Source organism: Palaemon carinicauda, chromosome 23, assembly GCF_036898095.1.
Source record: "Palaemon carinicauda isolate YSFRI2023 chromosome 23, ASM3689809v2, whole genome shotgun sequence".
NCBI lineage: Eukaryota > Metazoa > Arthropoda > Malacostraca > Decapoda > Palaemonidae > Palaemon > Palaemon carinicauda.
The window spans coordinates 61,067,880-61,087,717 of NC_090747.1; the positions used below are offsets into that span (position 1 = coordinate 61,067,880).

General features: G+C 36.0%; 1 protein-coding gene across 1 annotated transcript in view; it reads left to right on the forward strand.

Moving 5' to 3' along the window:
* The window catches only part of yl (Putative vitellogenin receptor yl), a 74,953-nt gene extending 63,457 nt beyond the window's left edge, over positions 1 to 11,496 (forward strand). The window contains exons 32-42 of the mRNA XM_068346970.1: positions 345 to 497; positions 810 to 1,039; positions 1,406 to 1,597; positions 2,871 to 2,999; positions 4,312 to 4,492; positions 4,739 to 4,860; positions 4,965 to 5,038; positions 5,611 to 5,790; positions 7,118 to 7,313; positions 7,558 to 7,655; positions 11,268 to 11,496. Of these exons, the coding sequence (XP_068203071.1) occupies positions 345 to 497; positions 810 to 1,039; positions 1,406 to 1,597; positions 2,871 to 2,999; positions 4,312 to 4,492; positions 4,739 to 4,860; positions 4,965 to 5,038; positions 5,611 to 5,790; positions 7,118 to 7,313; positions 7,558 to 7,655; positions 11,268 to 11,331 (1,619 nt within the window). The 3' untranslated portion in view covers positions 11,332 to 11,496. The remainder of the gene's footprint in view (positions 1 to 344; positions 498 to 809; positions 1,040 to 1,405; positions 1,598 to 2,870; positions 3,000 to 4,311; positions 4,493 to 4,738; positions 4,861 to 4,964; positions 5,039 to 5,610; positions 5,791 to 7,117; positions 7,314 to 7,557; positions 7,656 to 11,267) is intronic.
* Positions 11,497 to 19,838: the final 8,342 nt, after the last annotated feature.

Sequence of the window (19,838 nt, forward strand, 5' to 3'; positions counted from 1 at the left end):
GGAGTGAAGAGGGCTTTGGAGGAACCTGAAAGTATGAGATCAAGAGGGAGGCAGAGAATTGGATCGGAAGTTAAAGTAAACAATGATGGAGAGATGAAGTTAGTCAGAGGATGCTGCCTTTGATTGAAGGCATTAAAGAGAGCACATGAGGCAACAGACCCCTTAATGTAAGAATAACAGTGGGAAAGAGTTATGCAGGAGTTACTCTCAAAAGGGAAAAGTGAAAAGGGAATGAAACCTAACTTGATTTGCTTAGTTGAATTTTTTAAAGGTACCTTGTCAAGTACCACAGACTTGTTAAATTACTATATTGTAATTTAATTGTCATCCTTTCATCTCGACAGAGGACAAGGAATGGGCCCTTGTGGCTGGATCGGAAGGAATATTAAACATGACCACCCAACTGCAAGTAATGTCGAGGATACCTCTAGAAGACGACGTGTCTCTGAATTCTTTCGACTTTGATCCTTCCAGTGATTCATTTATCTATGCTGATGGTAAGTATAGATTGTTGGTGGTTCATTGAAGTTTTAAGATATTTGATCTATCATTAGTTTACTTATGTCAGTTACCTTAATCCAGTTCTTGCAGTGTTCTAGTTATTATTACTTGCAAAGCCACAACCCTAATTGGAAAAGCAGGATGCTATAAGCCCAAGGATTCCATAAGAGATAATAGCCCATGGAGGAAAAGAAATTTTCCTTCTCGTGTATCGGAAGGATCTAGTGTGTTCGACACTTGTGAATATAATTACCTTGATGTACCTTGATGGATGGAGTTGTTACAAAGACTTTAAATAAAAATTTCAGATAAGGGTTTCATAGTCCAGATGGCTGCTAAAGCTGACCCTTTTCCTGGAGCCATAGAAACCGTTTGGAGGAGCAGCAACCCGCAGGGCATCGCCGTCGACGCGATCGCCTCCAACCTATATTTCTCGGAGTACTTTGTGAACCCGCCGTCAATAGAGACAAAGGCCAAGGCTGAGGACAAGTCCAAGAGAAGCATGGTGGAAATGGAAGATGTTTATTCAATCATTAGTGTAAGGAATTAAACTGTCTTTGGGAATGAGGGAACTTGTACCTTTTACAGAAAGTCTTCAACTTAAATCTTGATTGGTTCCAAGAAGCAGTTTGGAAGGCAAAGTTTAAATTTTGTCCTACGGTAGCCCTAACCTGAATTTCATGCTTACGATTTCCAGCTACAAAACTTTCTATTAGTCATATTTCATATGAAAGAGATATTAGGGTAAGAGTTTCGCTTAGTGTATTAAATGACCTTAATATATAGTATTTTATTTTAAATTGTATTTTTTGTATCGCCGAATGATAGTAAAGTCCAAGTGTTTTTAAGTTGAGGACAGTGTATATTCGTGGAATTTCAATTATATCTTCTTTTATCCCGATAGATGTGCTCTTTGAAAAACAGAAGGTGCACTCGGGTATACGAAGCCTTCAACGTAAAAGTCCCATCGACCAAAGTGGCTCCTGTGGAAGAGAATTTCTTCTTCTGCATCAACCATCAAAGCGGTGAGAACCAGGGACAAATCATGGCCTCAAAACTGGATGGGACGTCGCCGCGAGTCTTGCATCAAGAAAAGGTAGATTTTGGTTCTTATTCTTACTAGCTAAACTACATCCTTGGCTGGAAAAATAGGATGCCTAAAGCCTCCAACAGAAATAAAGCACAGTGAGGAAAGGGAATAGTGAAATATAAAAAAGTAGCTATTAAAATAAAATATTTACAAACTATTACAGTAAAGTTAAATCTTTCGTATATAAACAAATCACAGTGAAGAAAGGAAATTGAATAAACTATTAACTATCAAATTAAATACTTGACTAACATTAAAGTTAATCATTTCATGGACAGTATATATACTGTAAAATCTTAGACACCCAAGGAAGAGAACTTGGAATAGTGTTGTGGTTTATTTTAATTAGCGGCTGGACGGGTAAAGCAGCACTTGACACCTTTTATAGACAAGTCAAACTTTAATCATCGGCATAGCCTTCCTTCTAAGGGTTTTAAAGGTCCCTCGTGAGTGGCAGGGGGAAGGGAAAGCACTGTCCTATAGACTGACCATATATATGATCAGTGCCCAAGCCCGCTCTCCACTCGAAGCTTAGGACCAGGGAGAGCCAGGCAATGGCATATAATAACTCGGCAGGTAGATCTATAAGCCGCCTCAAACCCCCGTACCTAGTTCACAAGGTAACTTTGCAGACATGAGAAACCGTAGAGCTTGAGACTATCTGGAAGCCCCATCCGACAGACATTCCCAATGGGGTATCGCTTGGCTCGAAGACCTTGTATCCCATGCCATGAGGATTAGATTTAAACTTTATTCTTCTCATCCAGTTTTCCCCATTTGTGATTTCAATGTTTTCCAATGATTTTCCTCGAAACCCAAAGGGCTACGTAGTCCTTAGATATATCTAAATGTTCTTCGACCCATCTCGCAACATGCCCAGACAGTCTCGATCCTCATTAATTTAAGGACCAATAAACATAATTTTCATCCAGTGCAGAGTTTGGATTATTATTATTATTATTATTATTATTAGCCAAGCTACAACCCTACTTAGAAAAGTAGGATGCTATAATCCCTCGGGCTCCAACAGGAAAGGAAATACTCACTGGAAAAAAAGGAAAATAAAAAAATATTAAGAAAATAACCTTACAACAGATATTTCATATATAAATCATTGACTGTCTGTTTGTTCAACATAACATTTGCAAGTTTAAACTTTCTACAATATACTTTTTGATAATTTAATTTATTGAAGTTCATTCAAATTATTCTAATTATAAACTTATATCTTAGAAATGTGTAGAATCTGAAACGAGACTTTAAACTGGAATTAATGCAGGTGGTGCAGTGTGGCGCTCTAGCTTTGGACTTGCCAAAGAAAAGGATCTACTGGACGGACACTGTCCTCAATAGTATACAAAGTGTGTCTTGGAATGGAGACGGCTACCGTTTGGTTATAGAGGAAGGGGTAAGTTGCACATGCAGTTTTCATGTCAATTTACTTTTGGGTGTAAGTTTTTTTATTAATAAAACTTGGTTCATAAGATTCTGTAGGTCCTCCACTTTTGATTTTCACCTTGAGAATAGTATTTTTTAGTAGGGATACCAAAATAGTGGAAAGTTTTGCATATTGCCATAACAATTCTGTACTAGTCAGGGCCACCCATACTAGCTTGGCTTGCTAAGAGCCATGACGTAAATCCCGCGTCCCCAATCGGCACTGGCCATTGTGGTGATGAAAACTAGCCAAAATTCATTGAAATGGCTGAGGCCTTTATCATGTAGTAAACTAGAAATGGCAGTATTTGTTGCTGTTATTAAAAGATAAATTCTTTGTACTTCTATTTTTTTTATTTGTTAGCAAAAAAGCAGTCCATTTAAAGCCTATTCAAAAGCAATCTTATATCTCTGGATTCTTTAGATACAGTTATGCCTCAAGATACGAAATTAATTCCTTCTGGAGTGGCTTTAGTTTTGTAAAAGTTTCATGTCTAAAGTTTATGTAAATTGTCTTAATTCATTCCACACCCCACAAAAAACCCACATTAACCCTTTTACCCCCAGGCTATTTGGAATTTTCCAACCCTTAAGCCCCAGGCGTTATTTATTTTTTTATTCAAGAACATTTTGCAGTATATATTTTTCAAATTGCTCTAACAGCCTTAATTTTCGTCATAGAGAGGTCAGGTTGGTCTCATTCTCTTGGAAAATGCCTGAAATTTCTCAAAAAATTATCAAAGAAATAAAAAAACAAATTTTAAATAGCTGTTTATTGCAAGGACGTACCTGTACGTCCATGGGGGTAAAGGGATGTTTTGTGAAACGTACCAGTACGTCCTTTGGGGGTAAAAGGGTTAAATTTTATGATAAAACTATAACCTATTTTTAATGCAGCCAAATACACTTTAATCATTCAATATATCTTGCCTAACTGTCAATACCCGTAAATTAAAGTTATTACAGTACAACATAATGCAATAATAAATGGAAAATAAAATACACAGGACAATAATGTACATAATAAAATATTCAGTACCATATGTACTGGACTAGTATTAGTTACCCTTACTATAGAGGTACATTTTCTATGTGTATAAACCCATTTTCTTCAACCGACTCGCATTTTTAACAGCAAATATTTATTCTTAGCCTGGCAAGCGAATCTCTTCGTATCACGAAAATTATTTGTCCTTGGCCTGGCAAGCAAATCTCTTCGTATCGTGAAAATCTTCTGTTCGGTAACGTTCGTATAAAGAGGTTTCGCTATCATTTTCTCCTAGGTTCATAATCCTGTTGCCTTGATGCTCCTGGGAGAGAAACTGACGTGGTCTAACAAGGGCGGAAAATTGGGACAATGCCACAAGTATTACGGCTCGTACAAAGGGAAATTGCTGGACTCCGGGGATAAGAATAAAAAGTTTGAAGGCAGAGCGTTGATTGCCGTAGGCCCACCGTTGAATGGTAAGTTTCTTTCAATATAGGTAGTCTATAGACTTGACATTTTCTTGTCCATGGTATGCTACAATATACAGTAAGCTCTTAATTTAGTCTTGACAGACTTCAAATTGTCCAGTATTTATTTTTAAACATGTATATGGTATAGGAAGGCTGAATTTTAGAATCTTTAAAATTTTGGAAAATGTCCATTAGTGCATATTCCAAAATTGTGTTGTTGATCAACAAGTGTTTGACTTTATAAAATTTCAGTTAAGGACCCCTGCTTGGATAAAAACTGTTCCCATCTGTGCGTAAAAGACAAAGGAGAGGGAAAATGTTTATGCGAAAATGGTTTCAAAGTATCGCAACAGGACCCAACAGCTTGTATAAGGGTAAGGTTTTCAAATTCTTTATGAAGATAACCTGGCCTTAACTCATGGGACATCTCTGGGGGAAAGTTTGTTGCCGTTAGTTTATCATATTGTCTTTTCCACAGGCGGACACCTGTCCCGGCAACCCGTGTGCCGTTGGCACTTGCGAAATGATTTCCAGCAAGAGGTTTGTGTGCAGGTAAGTTTATTTAGCATTTGTGAAAACTATTTCCTCAAAGAACAACTTGCAATGTTAGTTCCCGACAAAGAATTCGGAGTTGATAGTGCTGCTATGATTATTGCTTTACTTTTTAAAATCCTAGAAAACCCATAAAATTATTTTAGAAAGGAAGTAATACAATTTCATGACTTAAAAAGGAAAATTGTTGAAATTACTGTAATTTAGTGTTATTTTGAAATCCTTTGAAATTCCAATTACCTTTATATTAGAGTAATAAATTTGAGCATATGCTTGCATAAATAAATTTTATTTAAATTTTGTATTTTTTTTTTATATATTTTCTTTGTTTCTCTGGGCCTTGTCTGTATAACGTTTGTCCCCCAATATTTTTTTATTAGTAACCTCTTTTATTCTTCTGTTTGCCTACCATGTTTTTATTACCTCTCCCTCAACACTATTTTCTCCCGTACCCAACTTTAGTTCTCGTACTTTTTGTCCCCACATTTTTTTTTCTTGAGTTACCTCTTTAAATACAATTAAGGGACAGATAAGCATACAGTCTTGCGTACATTATTAAAATGCCCAAACAGATGCCCCAGCGGATTTAGTGGCATGCTCTGCGAGGTGAGCCAAGACCCCCTCAAGCAGTCTAGCAACGTCGGCACGGCCGTTGCCGTTGTGCTGATAGTGGTGATACTGGTGGCGTTGGTTGCTGGGGTGTTGTGGTACAGACGCCAGCCGTTCCTATTTTGGATGTCCAAGAGGAGGATGTAAGTCGTAATATAATAAGTTTTGGCAGTTTAAACTTGAGCATATGCTGCTGCTTTTTACCTTAGATTACCTTAAAAGTTTTTAAAATTTCCTTAGATTTTAAGTTTGTAAAACCAAAATTACCTTAGATTTTCCTTGAAACAAAGAAAATTACCTCAAACTAAGATAATTACCTAAAGTTTAAAGCCTGCTTATTGGGCTGATGGTACTTCAATAGCTTCATAGTCGCCAGTGCCGATAGAATTCCAAATCTAATGCAAATTCAGGTCCTCAACTTACAGAACATTAAACATCAAATCCAACAAATTATAAATCTGATATTGTACATGTAGCTCTTAATGAAATACTGCAATATAACTAATTTATTGCAGTAAGCTAGAAGAGATTTGCAATACAAAGCGTGACTCTGTTGCCTTTGCAATTGAAAATCGTAGGCAAGCGAATTGTGGTGAGCCTATCCTAGTCCAAAATTTGGAGATTATCTTGCAAACAGCTCCTTGGAACTTATCAAGTTGGCTAGTTAAGGAATTTCTGTATGGCCTTAATGTTATGGCTTTAAGATTTAATGTGTTAATGTTGTCTCGACAAGATTCAATGTTAGTCTGCTGGGAAGTACAGTATCCCTGTCACTTTGGGCTTCCCTTTGAGTGTTACCAGTCTTGTCCTGTCAATTTGCTACATCGCTTGTTTAATCAGACCACCTTACCTTCATTCCTTAAATTTTGCTCTCCAACCACTCTTGTAGCCCTTCCTCACCAAGGGCAAATGCAGGGTGGGCACTCCAATTTACCCATAATTCTTTAGCTTTGAAACACTGTTACCAGATCATTCCAAGGCAGTAATTAGGCACAGGCAGCTAAATGTATGACATGGGCCAGACACCAGGTAGAGTGCAGTTAGTTGCATCTGACTATATTCAGGCACCTATCCAGTGCCTCAATAACTGACACTTCGATGGTTTGCACGTTTCCTAGTCTTAAGTCTTTTACACTCTTAAGTCTCCCATACAACGAAATTGGTGACTGTGTCGGCCCACCTTGTAGTTGCCCATTTTTTGAATGGGTTACCCTAAACTTGACATTAGTAGTTTTCTTGCACCTCCTCAAGCCTACTTCAGGACAATGGGGCCAAATTTCCTCTCCTTGGATAATGTAGAGTACTTTCAGATAAAGGGTATACCCTCTTAGCTCGTGGACTGGGAAGTATCCTGTATTGCAGTTTATGCTAAATCTGTTATAATTTTTTCCATGCACAATGTTCGAAGCAAAAGCAGTTTGTGCTAAATCTTCAGTAATTTTTACTACATGTACAATGTTTGTTTTCCAGGTCAAATCAGACTTACAGATTTTCCAATCCAGCATTTGGAGTAATGGCAGACACTCGGATAGTGTCTTCGAAGAGTCCTGTGCCGAGCAGCTGTGCCTCACAGGGCACCAATCCTCCATTCCACTTGATCACCGGTCCTCAAGACGGTGACGGCAGCAGCTGTGAAAATCCCTTTTCTGTAGTGGAAGTTTCCCAGGTTAGTAAAATGAAAGATAAAATTACAGTATATACTCTGGTATTTTTATATTAAGGTAAATTTGAAGCAGACTTTAACGGTAGTCCTTATTCTGCCAATTTCAATATTTATTTTTATGGGTAATTTGTAGTATGTTTAGAGAGGGACAATTTATAACCTTAAAAAATGTTGGAAATTGCAATTTCTTTAAATACACTAAATTTAAGTCTAGTAAAACTTCGTAACAAAGATTTCCTCTCCTCAGATAAACACTAGTTTGGACTCTGCCGTCGTCAGCGGCACAGATTCGACGTCTTACAATGCAGCGTTCAACAAGGTCGACCTCGAATCTCCAATTCCTCCGTATGTAGAAAAGATTAATCTGTTTGCTCTTAACCAAAATTGTTATTGGACCTTTAAAACGCCAAAGTTTTCAGATGTGTAACAATATCACTTTGATTTCAGTTTAGTGATAGTTATTGGGTCCATTAAACTGGCCAGGTGACACTGCATTGGATCTCTCTTGGCTATGGCTCCTCTTTCCTTTGCCTACACATACAACAAGTAGTCTGGCTTATTCTTTACGCATTCTCCTTTATTCATACACCTGACAACACTTGGTTAACTGAAAAAATTCCTTTTCCTTGTAGGGTTAACTACTGCGCTGGAATTGTTCAGTGGCTAAATTCCTCTTGGTAAGGGAAGAAGTGACTGTAGTGGGAAGCAACTCATCTAGGACACTACAAAATCAAACCATTGTTCTCTTAGTCTTGGGTAGTGTCATAACCTCTGTACTATAGTCTTCCACTCACTGTCTTGGTAGTGCTCTTGAGGGTACACTTGGGCACACTTTAGTTGACTTGTTTAATTTCCTCAGTGGGCTATTTTCACTGTTTGGGCTTCTAGCATCCTGGTTTTCCAACTAGTAATAATAATAGTTAAATATTTTAATAGTGCAATGATGGGCTTCCGAGCATCAGTATTGTACCATATAAGCAAAATTCTTGACTCTAAAGGAGAAGTTCGAAAAGTCTCTGGTAGGAAAACTGTCATTCTAATTTTCTTGGTTCCCCCACAGAGGCCATCATGTCTTGTATCCGCTCAAAGGCACAAACCTCGTTAAAATGGCTTGTTACCATTTTTCTTTATGCTGTATATAGGTAATGCTATTTTGAAGAATCTTTTGTAACTGGATCGACAAATTGACGACACTCTCAGTAGTCAAAAGTTTAATTTTCCAAGGTAAATTTCTAACTGAAAACTAAATCTAATTTTGTATCAATTACTGTAATTAGTAGATGTGGATTTATCAAATTCTACTATACTTTTTAATCTGTTTGATCTAAATAGGATAAATTTTTCTGATCTAGTAATACTGTGTAAGCCACTCTTTATGGAAGTCTATAGAATAGTGTAATCTTTAGTTTAATACTATAATTTTGAATTTGCTGAATGGGGGGGGAGAGTGTTGTCCCCTAAAAATCAAGGGATGAACCTTGGTTTTTACTTGAAAGGTCTCGTGCTGGATTTCTTTAGCCCTTAGTTGCAAATCTGCCAACTTTTTTTTTTTTTTTGTTGATCTGTTTGACGACTTATGAAATGTTTTGATAGTTCTTAAATTATTTTATTGAGACTTCATTATTTCTGTTTATTTCCTTTCCTCCCTGGGCTATTTTTGAGCCTTTAAATTGATACTTCACCATTTTATCTACTTCATGCTTCATAGTCAAGCCATTTAGGCTGGAGTCTTCCAACTCTTCTAGGGCTTTCTGGAGCCCAGTCGAGTTTAGTGAACTAATTTCTCTTGGAGTGCAGAGAGCATTACCAAACCATCTGTATCTGCTTAGCTAGTAATAATAATAATGATTCCTACTTAATTTCTGCCATCCAGTCTTAACTTGTAGTGCAACACGAGGCTATCCCCATAGTTAAATTGTCTGGATAACCTCCCAGACCAGTTTGAAGTTTTCCCATCCCTATAGAGCCATCTAGAATAGTCTGACCTGTTTTCCTCGGGGAATCTGAACCTGTTTTTGCAGGTCCCCTTTCTTCTTGCTAGAATTCTGGTTTTCTTCTCTGCTAGTTTTGCGAGGTCTTGAGAGCTAAGAAATGGTTTATGAAGTTTTTCTTGGGTATTAGTGATGAGAATAAATACTATATCAGTGTTTACATATAATATATAATAAGCCTTATTAATTCATGTTGTGTGTGCCTACCATATAACAAATTTCAAAGATATCTTTTGACCAAGTTTACAGTAAACATTGTTGATGTAAGTTTTATGCAATTTTTTTTTTTATTCTGAACTCTTGACCTATGGTTCGGCCCAAGAAGTTTTATTTGTGGGTGATCAGATAAACCTAGACATAATTGAACTATACTCTAATTTAAGGAAGTTAGACTTGGAAAATCTTGAAAGTTTTAAAGTATGAAGAGATGCAGTTTTTTCTTTTTACCAAGTATTAAAATTTCCCATGAACTCCTCTCCCCCCCCCCAAAAAAAAAGGCTGCAAGAATGTGCCACCATTATTATAATTATTATTGCAATCTACAACCCTAGTTGGAAAAGCAGGATGCCATAAGCCCAAGGGCCCCAACAGGGAAAATAGCTCGGTGAGGATAGGAAATATACTAAAAAGTGAAGTTTATGGACAGTAACTTCAAAATAATTTTGAAACTTTTAAACTATTAAAGCTTATAAAAAAAACAAGGAAGAGAAAAAAATAGAATGTCAGTGTACCCTAATCTACCCCAAGAGTTTTGTATCTAGTATCCCGTTGCACCCTCCTCGTATCTCTTATTACCTTCGCCAACAAAGTTGGAGGGAGGTTATTTTCTCCCGTTTGTGTGCTTGTGAACAGCATCCTGTTCACAACTTTAATTAGTGATGAAACTTGCTGGGATAAAGTCTTGTAAAAAGATGGAAATTATTAAATTTTGGAAGGTAGAGGGCAGGGTTAAGCAAAATTTTCAATTCTCGTAATCGGCCATAAGTTTGGACATCCTTGTCACAGACTTCAAACTTGGTTCATATTTGAGTGCATGATAATAGCCAATTAATAAATAAGGTCAAAGGTCGAGAAATAAGCTGCCGCGACAGAAGTCTACACTCTTGAATGCTCCTCTAGTTAACTTCTGTTCTCGCTCCCTTTTTTTAGATATTGCAGTTCAACCTCTAAACCTTCGTTAACTAAATTCCATCAACCAAACCCCAGTACCTGGGCATGCCAAAGTCCTTGTAGTTTCTCCCAGAATCTACTTGTTTTAGTCTTAAAAATTACTGTTCTTTTGTCTTAAAAGTTAACAATTTTGCTTATGAATATTTATATTAGTTTTGTAATGCTGTGGTGTCCTAAAATCCTATAAGGAAGCAAGCTACCATCTTTATTAATGTTAGAATTCAAGCATGGATTTAATGTTTATATGTTGTTTTAAATGTTGTCTTGAATCATATCTTTGTTCCATCACTAACAAACCCAACGCTATTTGATACGGATTATCCGTTCGGCAAAGATGAAATTATGATCCCCATAATACTGTATAGCTGAAGGTTTGTAAGTTAGGAAAAAGTTGCTTCCAAATTTGTCTTGATCTGATTTAAATATTAATTTAACATTTTAACAGGCTGTTGATTGGATTTATTTTTAAATTTTAACAGGCCATTGGACTGATTTGAAAAATTTTTAACATTGTAATAAGCCATTGATCCTATTTGAATATTGTATAACATTTTAACAGGCCATTTATCAGATTTTGATCATTTTTAACATTTCAACAGGCTGTTGATCTGATATGAATATTTAACATTTTAACAGGTCTTTTATCTGAATAGGACATTTTTTAAAATTTCAACAGGCCATTGATCTGACTTTTAATATTTTTTTTTAAATTTTAACAGGCTGTTGATCGGACTTAAATATCTTAGCATTTTTAACAGGATGTTGATTTGACTTTAATCTTTTAACTTTCCAACAGGCCGAATTACCTACAAGAGGAGAGAAAGGAGTGGGTGCTTTCTCCCTATAATCCGCTGAAATAATTGAAACCAGTTCCTGTGATATCTCTATTATATTTATTAAGAAGTTTATAAGTTTATATAATATAAAATAGTATATATTGTTTTAGCACTAAAGATTTATCGTTGATATAGTTGTATTTAAGTTTTTAATATTTATTCTCAAGATTAATAAAATTTGTTATTCTATTGAATTTTTATTATCAGTGGAGAGAAACTAGTGAGTAATTGCAGCCACCCTCTTACAATTTGATAAGTGGTCTAAAAGGTTCCAGCATTGGGCTATAGAGAAGGTCTTCTACTTGCAAACAGACTTTCAAACACTGAGATACAAACTCAAATCAAACTGAAAATAAGATATAAAGAAATGCTGTAATAAAATAAGATTACGCAACTTATACCATAAACAAAACATTTGTTAAACCTGATACCTATTTCATATGAAACCAAATTATTTGTCTACTTTTGTAGCTGGGAATCGTAGGCATGGGATTCGGGTAAGGCCTACAGTTGTCTAAAATTTAACTTACAGCTTCTAAGAAAAAATTAAATTATGCAAGGTGAGGACTTTCTGTATAGTACTTGGATGTACTTTATCCTAAGAGTTAGATTAATCTTTGGGGCATACCCAATATGACTACAAAGTTTGGTCAAATTTGGTACTGTAGTTTTGGTGGAAAATTTTCAAACATGATGAATACTTAACTTTGCCAAAACGAAGAGGATGAAAACACTACAGTCTACTTGAAGAAAACTAAAAAAAATTTAAGGTTATGAAGGAACTTTACCCATAATGTTACTAGAGTAGTGTTAATTAGGAAAATCAAATAATTTCCCATCAAAACTAGTAAACGAAAATGGCTCTAACAGTATGGCAGCATGCAACCAGATTGGATTCAACTCGGAAAGTATAGTTCAGCTGTAAACCCATTTATTTATTGCTAAGACTTCAGCTCTTTTTTATGGACTTAAACCTGAAGTACATTTTATACCCGACTGTTTCTTTTTCAGTATATAATTAGGCCTCTTAAGGAATTTTCATGAATGTACTCCTAGGTTCGCCAATGCTCTGCTTAAGAAAAAAAATTTTAAGCAAAAAAAAAAAAAAAAAAAAATTGGAATATGCTGAAAAGCTATAAAAGACATGCCGAGGAAAACATGGAACTAAACCTAAACTAGCCAATCTTCATTTGATGTGAATTGAGTTTACCAATGCAATGTGCATTTTCATGTCTACTGAAACTCAATGGAACGCTTGCAAAACTGGTTCTCTGGATTATTTCAATGAAACGACCAGAAGGTCGGTCTGAAAAAATAAGTCTAAATGACTGTATTTGTTCGCTCTATTAAAAACTTGCAGAAGATCCTTATCAAGGAACATTGCATGCAAGGAAGTTAGTTTCCCTCTAAATTCCTCGCAAATTATCTAAAACCAACAAAACATTGGTACTGTACTGTTTGAGATTAAATCTAAACTTCATAATGTTCACAAGACTAAAATCTTTTATATGTAAATTTATTAGGAAATTTTGACTTTCTTTTTAACTAAATATTTTTATTAAAGTATACTGTATAGGTACCAGAACAAATGGTCTTTAGAGTGTACATCGTAAAAGAAGTCACAATTTAATTCTGTAAACCCCATTTCCTAGATTCCCTCGGTGCTTTATAGCCCAAACTGTTATGAAAAGTAATGGGCCAAAAACACTACCCTGAGGAATACCAGATATTAAATTAAGTCGATACGGTTCCTATCGACAACGGCTATTTCCAGTCTATTACTTGAAAGTCCAATAACGATGCTAAGAAAAGACACCCCTATTCCCAACTGTCTTAAGTTTAAAGAAAAAAAAAAAGGACCTTATAGTTAATATGGTCAAAGACAGCACTAAAGTTATGGCCAATCACACGAATTTCCTGACCACAATCATGGGCTTTATGTACAGCAAGAGAAATTGTAAACTACGTAGTGTACAGCTTATTTGTATATTGACAAAGTAAAAAATCTCAAGCATAGAAATTTGATTAAAATCTCTCAATATTAATAATGACTGTAGTAGTGTTTTCCAATTCATGTTACTACAATGGCAGTATTGTCTCAAATTTTTGGAAGAATGTCTTTGAAGCTCTCTATGAAAATTCTTATATTTTGTATGAAATAATTTTTGGAAACTAATAATAGAACTCTGAAATTATTTATAAATCATAACTGGCATTTTTATTTCTTAATACCAAACAACTTTATTAATGTTTGTCTACCAATAACAATCCAGTTTGTTTAGTTTAACTTTTTAGAAATCGATAACTGGTTCTAAGAATCTAACAAAACAACCTTTTGATTTTGACCAAAATACAAATAAAAGGCGGTTTAAAATTATATTCGTGACAATGATACCAAATTAAGTTTATTGTACACTTATTTAGTGAACGTACAGTACTGAGACCTTGTGGTATAGGTAGACACATTTGTGTGGATAATACTTGGAAGTGCTTGGAAACATTGAGTATTTCTCTCAGTTCTGTATTCTAAAATAAATTTATATATCTTGAATACCATTATGGGGCTAAAGATTAAAATTTCATAACTGATGCCAGGTAATTGTTACATTTAAATCTTTACTGGTGGTTTTTTACTGACCAATAATCATTGCACTGCTTAGATGAAAAAATCTGTTTTCTCTCAACACTGACCATCTGAATGCACATTTAATCCAGGTCATCATACGTGCATTTCATTGTGGTTCTCCAACCCTTCATATTGGCAGTTGCGTTGTTGTTTATTAGTCTTTTAAGCAACTGCTCCATTACATGTATTAAAAAAATATAAGTCGTGGTGATAAGTCGTCAAGGTAACCATGATTATTTTGTACAGCAATTGCTCTCTCTCAAACTTGACAAGGCATGTTGCCAAAGCAATAAAGTACAGTAGTAGAGGCTCAAAGGCTAATTAATAGAAAAACATTAATCAGGTCGAGGGAAGTTACTCAACTAAGAAAGGTCTAGATGTAGTTACTCACGGTTGAAAAGAAACTGTTCCTTAACTTTGATTCAAAGGATACCTATGGATTTAGTAATGCTTCTGTAAGTACTAAACCTAAAACATATTGCAAAACCACAAAACACTAAATGATGATGTAATTTACCTAACATGAGGTTAAGATTGGGCTGCTCCTGGAGATACAACCGGCTTTGAAGACCTAAGTTAGGCCACAGTAGTTGAGGGTAAGTATGAAGTCTGATTCAGGGACAGGGATATGTGTTGTTGCCATCGTTGTTCAATGTGTTTGTTGTAGTTGGGAGAGGTGAATGCTCGAGTGCTTGGTCGCGGATTGAAACAGATAGACGAGAGTGACCACGATTGGGAGGTAAATCAGTTGTTGTTTGCAGGTGATACTATACTGGATGCAGACAATGAGAAGTTTGGTCGATTAATAATGGGAGTTTGGAAGGATATGTGAGAGAAGGAAGTTAAAAGATAATGTGGGTGAGAGTAAGCTTATGAGATGGAAGGGTGGTGCTAGGTTGAATGTCATGTTGAATGGAGACTTGCTTGAAGTAGGTCAGTTTTAGTAGTTGGGGTCTGTTGTTGCAGGAAATGGTGGAGTGGAAGCAGATGTACACAGAGAGTGAAAGAAGGATGTAAGGTGTTAGGGGCTGTGAAGGGATTGGTAAAGAATAGAAGGTTAGGAATTAATTTATAGAGTTCTGCTTGAGAAAGTTATTGTACTAACTGTGATGAATGGATCAGAACTGCAGGGAATGAAAGTGACAGACAGAATTTGAATATATTCCAGATGAAGTATCAGAGGAGTATGGCTTGTGTATCTCTATTAGATAGGGTTAGGAACGAAGTAGTGATGGTGAGAACGGGTGTAAGAAAGGATTTAGCAGCTAGAGTGGATATGAATGTGTTGAGGTGGTTTTGCCATTTAGAGAGAATGGAAAATGGGTGTCTGCTGAAGGTGATGAGTACAGGAGTTGATGGGAGAAGTACAAGAGGAAAGCCAAGGTTTGGGTGGATGGATGGAGTGAAGAAAACTCTGGGTGATAGGAGGATAGATGTGAGAGGGGCAAGGAAGCATGTTAGAAATGGGATTAGGTGGCGAGGGAATGTGACGCAGTCCCGGTAGGCCCTGCTGTTTCCTTTGATCGCCTTGGTGACCGTTGAGGTAGCAGCAGTAAGGGATTCAGTGTATGAAACTTAGTTTGTGGTGGATAACGGGTGAAGGTGGGCGGTGCCAACCCAGCTGTACAAATCAAACTCTGCTGAATCGCTCGTCACGCTAGGAGAAGCGAAGAGACGAAAATTCCCCTTTGATTCCTTTTTTTATGTCTACCCACCCCCCATGTCGGGGGAAGTGCCTTGGTAAATATATAGATAGATATCGGTAAGAAGTCGACTAAGGACACTGAGCCGTGGTATAAGTAGCCAATTTAAATTTAACAACCCTAAGTAGTCCAAGAGATTAGTTCACCAAACGTTCAGCTTGGCTCCACAAGGCACAAGTTGGAAAACCCAGCCCTACATGGCTAACAACTATGAAATGTGAAGTAGATGATGATGAATGGGGAAGTACTGATTTAATAGCGCAAGATAGAGATGGCAAGCAAAATATAACCGAGGCCCTTTGTGTCAGTAGGAGATAATGATGAAATAGTCTGGGACGGTATACCTCAATTAGTCCGTCATGATACAGGTATATCTTTACTGCATGGACCAGCTGGTAATACATCTAAGGTCATAAATGGAAAGGGGCCTAGTGTGGCCCTCTGGACATTATACAATTACCCAAGAAAGGAAATACAATCTGTGACAGCTAACCATGGGCTTAGGGCAGGATCCCATTATAGACTCCTATGGCACCGGTTGGAGGGAGAATTTTGGACAAACATGAGAAAATACCTATAATAGCATACTAAAGCAAGCCAGAATAATAATGAATACACTTCACAAACCTCAATATTAAAAGAATTTTAATCACAGAGTTTGATAGAAGAAGAGTAGAGGGTAGGAGGTTTGTTTACATAGCCCCAGGTCATCTTGTAGTAATGCAAAGGCTGACATTTCCTCGGGTAATAAATGCTTTGGCGAGAGTGACGTCATCCAACAGACGCCCATTCATAAACACGTCACTACGTCACTCACTACTCACTAGTCACTTCGTCAGTGTTGCCAAGGCCTTCGAAGGAAGAGGTTGTCTCCCGTTATAGCAGAAGTGTATCGATATAATAGCCAGTTTAAGACCCTGACAGATTCTGTGCGAATGTTTTATCAATTTTGTGTTCTTTATCATTGTTCGAAATTTACAAGAGGATGGATCTGAAAGAACATTAATGCAGGTGTGATAAAGTTGATATTAAGGAAAAACTATTTATTTTACGAATTTGTAATGTTACTTGAAGCAATGGTAGTGTCCTGTTTCAAATCTGTTTCCTAAGAAATTGTGATGTAAGGTAAGCCTGTGTGTGTGTATGTACGTATGCGTGTATATATATGTATGCCATCATCAGACGTTACTAGTCCAATGGAAAACAAAGGCCTCAGACATGTCCTTCCACTCGCGTCTATTCATGGTCTTTCTATGCCAATCCACACCTAAAAACTTTCTTAGTTCGTCAACCCATCATCTTCTCTTCCTTTCCCTGCTTCTTATACAACCTGTATGGACCTATTCTGTTATTCTTAATATCTATATATTGCCTGCCATTCTCATTACATGTCCAGCCTATGTCCATTAATTTATTTTTACATATTGTTAGAATGTCCACTACTTTAGTTTGCTCTTGTATCCCTAATGTCATCCATTCTTTCCACATGATCACACCACCTCAAAATACTCTGATCATCCCTTCATCTTCATTTTTCATGTTTTTTTTTTTTTTTTTTTTTTTTTTTTTTTTTTTTTTTTACCATTTCTCGTATGACTCTCTGCAATTTTCCTTTTATACTATGCTTTGCTTTCACAAGCCTTAACCTTTTCTCTTCTTCCCTTTCGATATTTTCATTTTATATACAATTAGAAGAGTTGATTCAGCATTCTATTTAATATCTCCTATTTTAACTTCTATGAGAAACTCAAGTTAATTGCCAAACCTATCTTCCTTTTGCTATTCATTTAATTATTTCCTTTTTCATCTTAATATCACTCAGTCTAACAAATGCCCCTAGAAAACACTTTCATATTCTTTTACCAGTTCCTTCATCTCCTCTTCCAATGCCCCAAATCAGCTCAGTATCATTTAAAATCATAAATAATTCCACATTCAGTTCACAATTTAGTTTCTCATTCCATCTAGTGTCCATAAGGATAATTAACTCATATGGAATAATGATTATTACTAAAATCGTTATCATCTATACTATACTTTCTGAAAATCTTCTATAATGCCTCTCTCTATATTCTACCTTAAGCCTTTATCATGTCAATTTATTTTCTTCCTTAACATTCAAACTTTTCAAACATCATAATATTCTTATCTAAGCTTACGTTTCCCTAATCGGTGCTACTATCTCAGTAATAATGATATCGTTATCACCATTGCTTATGGACAATGTAACAATTGTCTCACCCCCTAATCCGTGTGATCTGTGACTTGAATAATATATATATTAGTAGTATGGCCAAGGCACCAGCTACCCGTTCAGATACTACCGCTAGGAGAGTTATCGAGTCCTTTGACTGGCCAGAAAGCACTATATTGGATCCCTCTCTCTTGTTACGGCTTATTTCATCTTTGCCTACGCATACACAGAATAGTCTGGCCTATTCTTTCCTCATACACTTTGCAACACTGAAATTTTCAAACAATTCTTCTTCTCTCAAACATTTAATTACAGCACTATAATTGTTCAGCGGCTACTTTCCTCTTGGTAAGGGTAGAGGAGACTCTTTAGCTACGATAAGCAGCTCTTCTAGGAGAAGGACACTCCAAAATCAAACCATTGTTCTCTAGTCTTGGGTAGTGTAATAGCCTCTATACCATAGTCTTCCACTGTTCTGGGTTAGAGTTCTCTAGCTTGAGTGTACACTCAGGCACACTATTCTATCTTGTTTCTATTCCTCTTGTTATTTTCAAGTTTTTATAGTTTATATAGGAAATATTTATTTTAATGTTGTTATTGTTCTTAAACTTCTTGTAGTTTTTCCTTATTTCCTTTCTTCACTGGGCTATTTTCCCTGTTGGAGCCCTTGGGCTTATAGCATCCTGCTTTTCCAACTAGAGTTGTAGCTTAGCAAGTAATAATAATTAATAATAGTGTATACAGTATAGTCTTGATAAAGTTCATATTTACTTCTGAACAGATAGTCTAGAAATCACATAGTCTGGTAGCCAGGCAGGACTGGACTATCTAAAGAAGGTTGAAGGAATATAATTATTGTTTTTAACACCATTAGTTGACTATTGGCTTCGTAGAAGTAGTTATATATGTGTTGATGAATTATTTTGATATGGAAATAGTATGGCATTTTTTTCAATCATTGCTATTATTGTTAGTAATATGCTAGTGTAAGTATTAGTAGGGCTTATAGAAGTCATATTTTACTTAACAATTTGTATAAACTGGTGTAAATAAAAACTGGTATAGATAAAAATCGTGCCTTTAAAGGCTGGTTGAATGGTTAATATAATTTTGACCTGATTTCTTCCTAATATGTGTGTATATATGTAATTATTTATCATTTAAAAGATAATTTTGTTACTCAATCTTGAAAGAAGAAAAGTCGCTATATCCAACATTGTTTGGTACTTACAGTATTACAAACTCTGGTAAAAAGCATTGAAAATAACTTCAAATAAAGTTATCATTGGTACTTTTCGCTAGATACAGTCGAAATACAGCGATAATATTTCGTGTATATATTTTTATCATATATTACAAAAAATGAAAACCAACCAGGTTATTTCAATAATAAATAAAATTATGACAAAATTATAATCCACTAAACTGATGTCACATATTTGTGCAGCGTAATTAATTGATGAGCTGAAATCAAGCATTGAAAAAATTAAGATTTATCGAAGTCTACCATAAACGTTTTCTTTAAGTATCATAAGCCCGTTTTCTTTAAGTGACAAAACATAATACTTATATCAAGCAGTTTGTTTATAATAAAGAATATTGCTCCTATGATTAGTAATTTAAATCAAAACTATATAATTTTAATTATTTTTAAGCACATTAGCATTATCAGCTAGGTGTGACACCTCAGCATTATCAGCTAGGTGTGGCACCTTAGTATTATTAGCTAGATGTGGTACCTTAGTATTATCAGCTAGGTGTGGCACCTTAGCATTGCCAGCCTAGGTGTGGCACCTCAGCATTATCAGCTAGGTGTGGCACCTTAGCATTGCCAGCTAGGTGTGGCACCTTAGCATTGCCAGCTAGGTGTGGCACCTTAGCATTATCAGCTAGGTGTGGCACCTTAGCATTATCAGCTAGGTGTGGCACCATAGCATTGCCAGCTAGGTGTGGCACCTTAGCATTGCCAGCTAGGTGTGGCACCTTAGCATTGCCAGCTAGGTGTGGC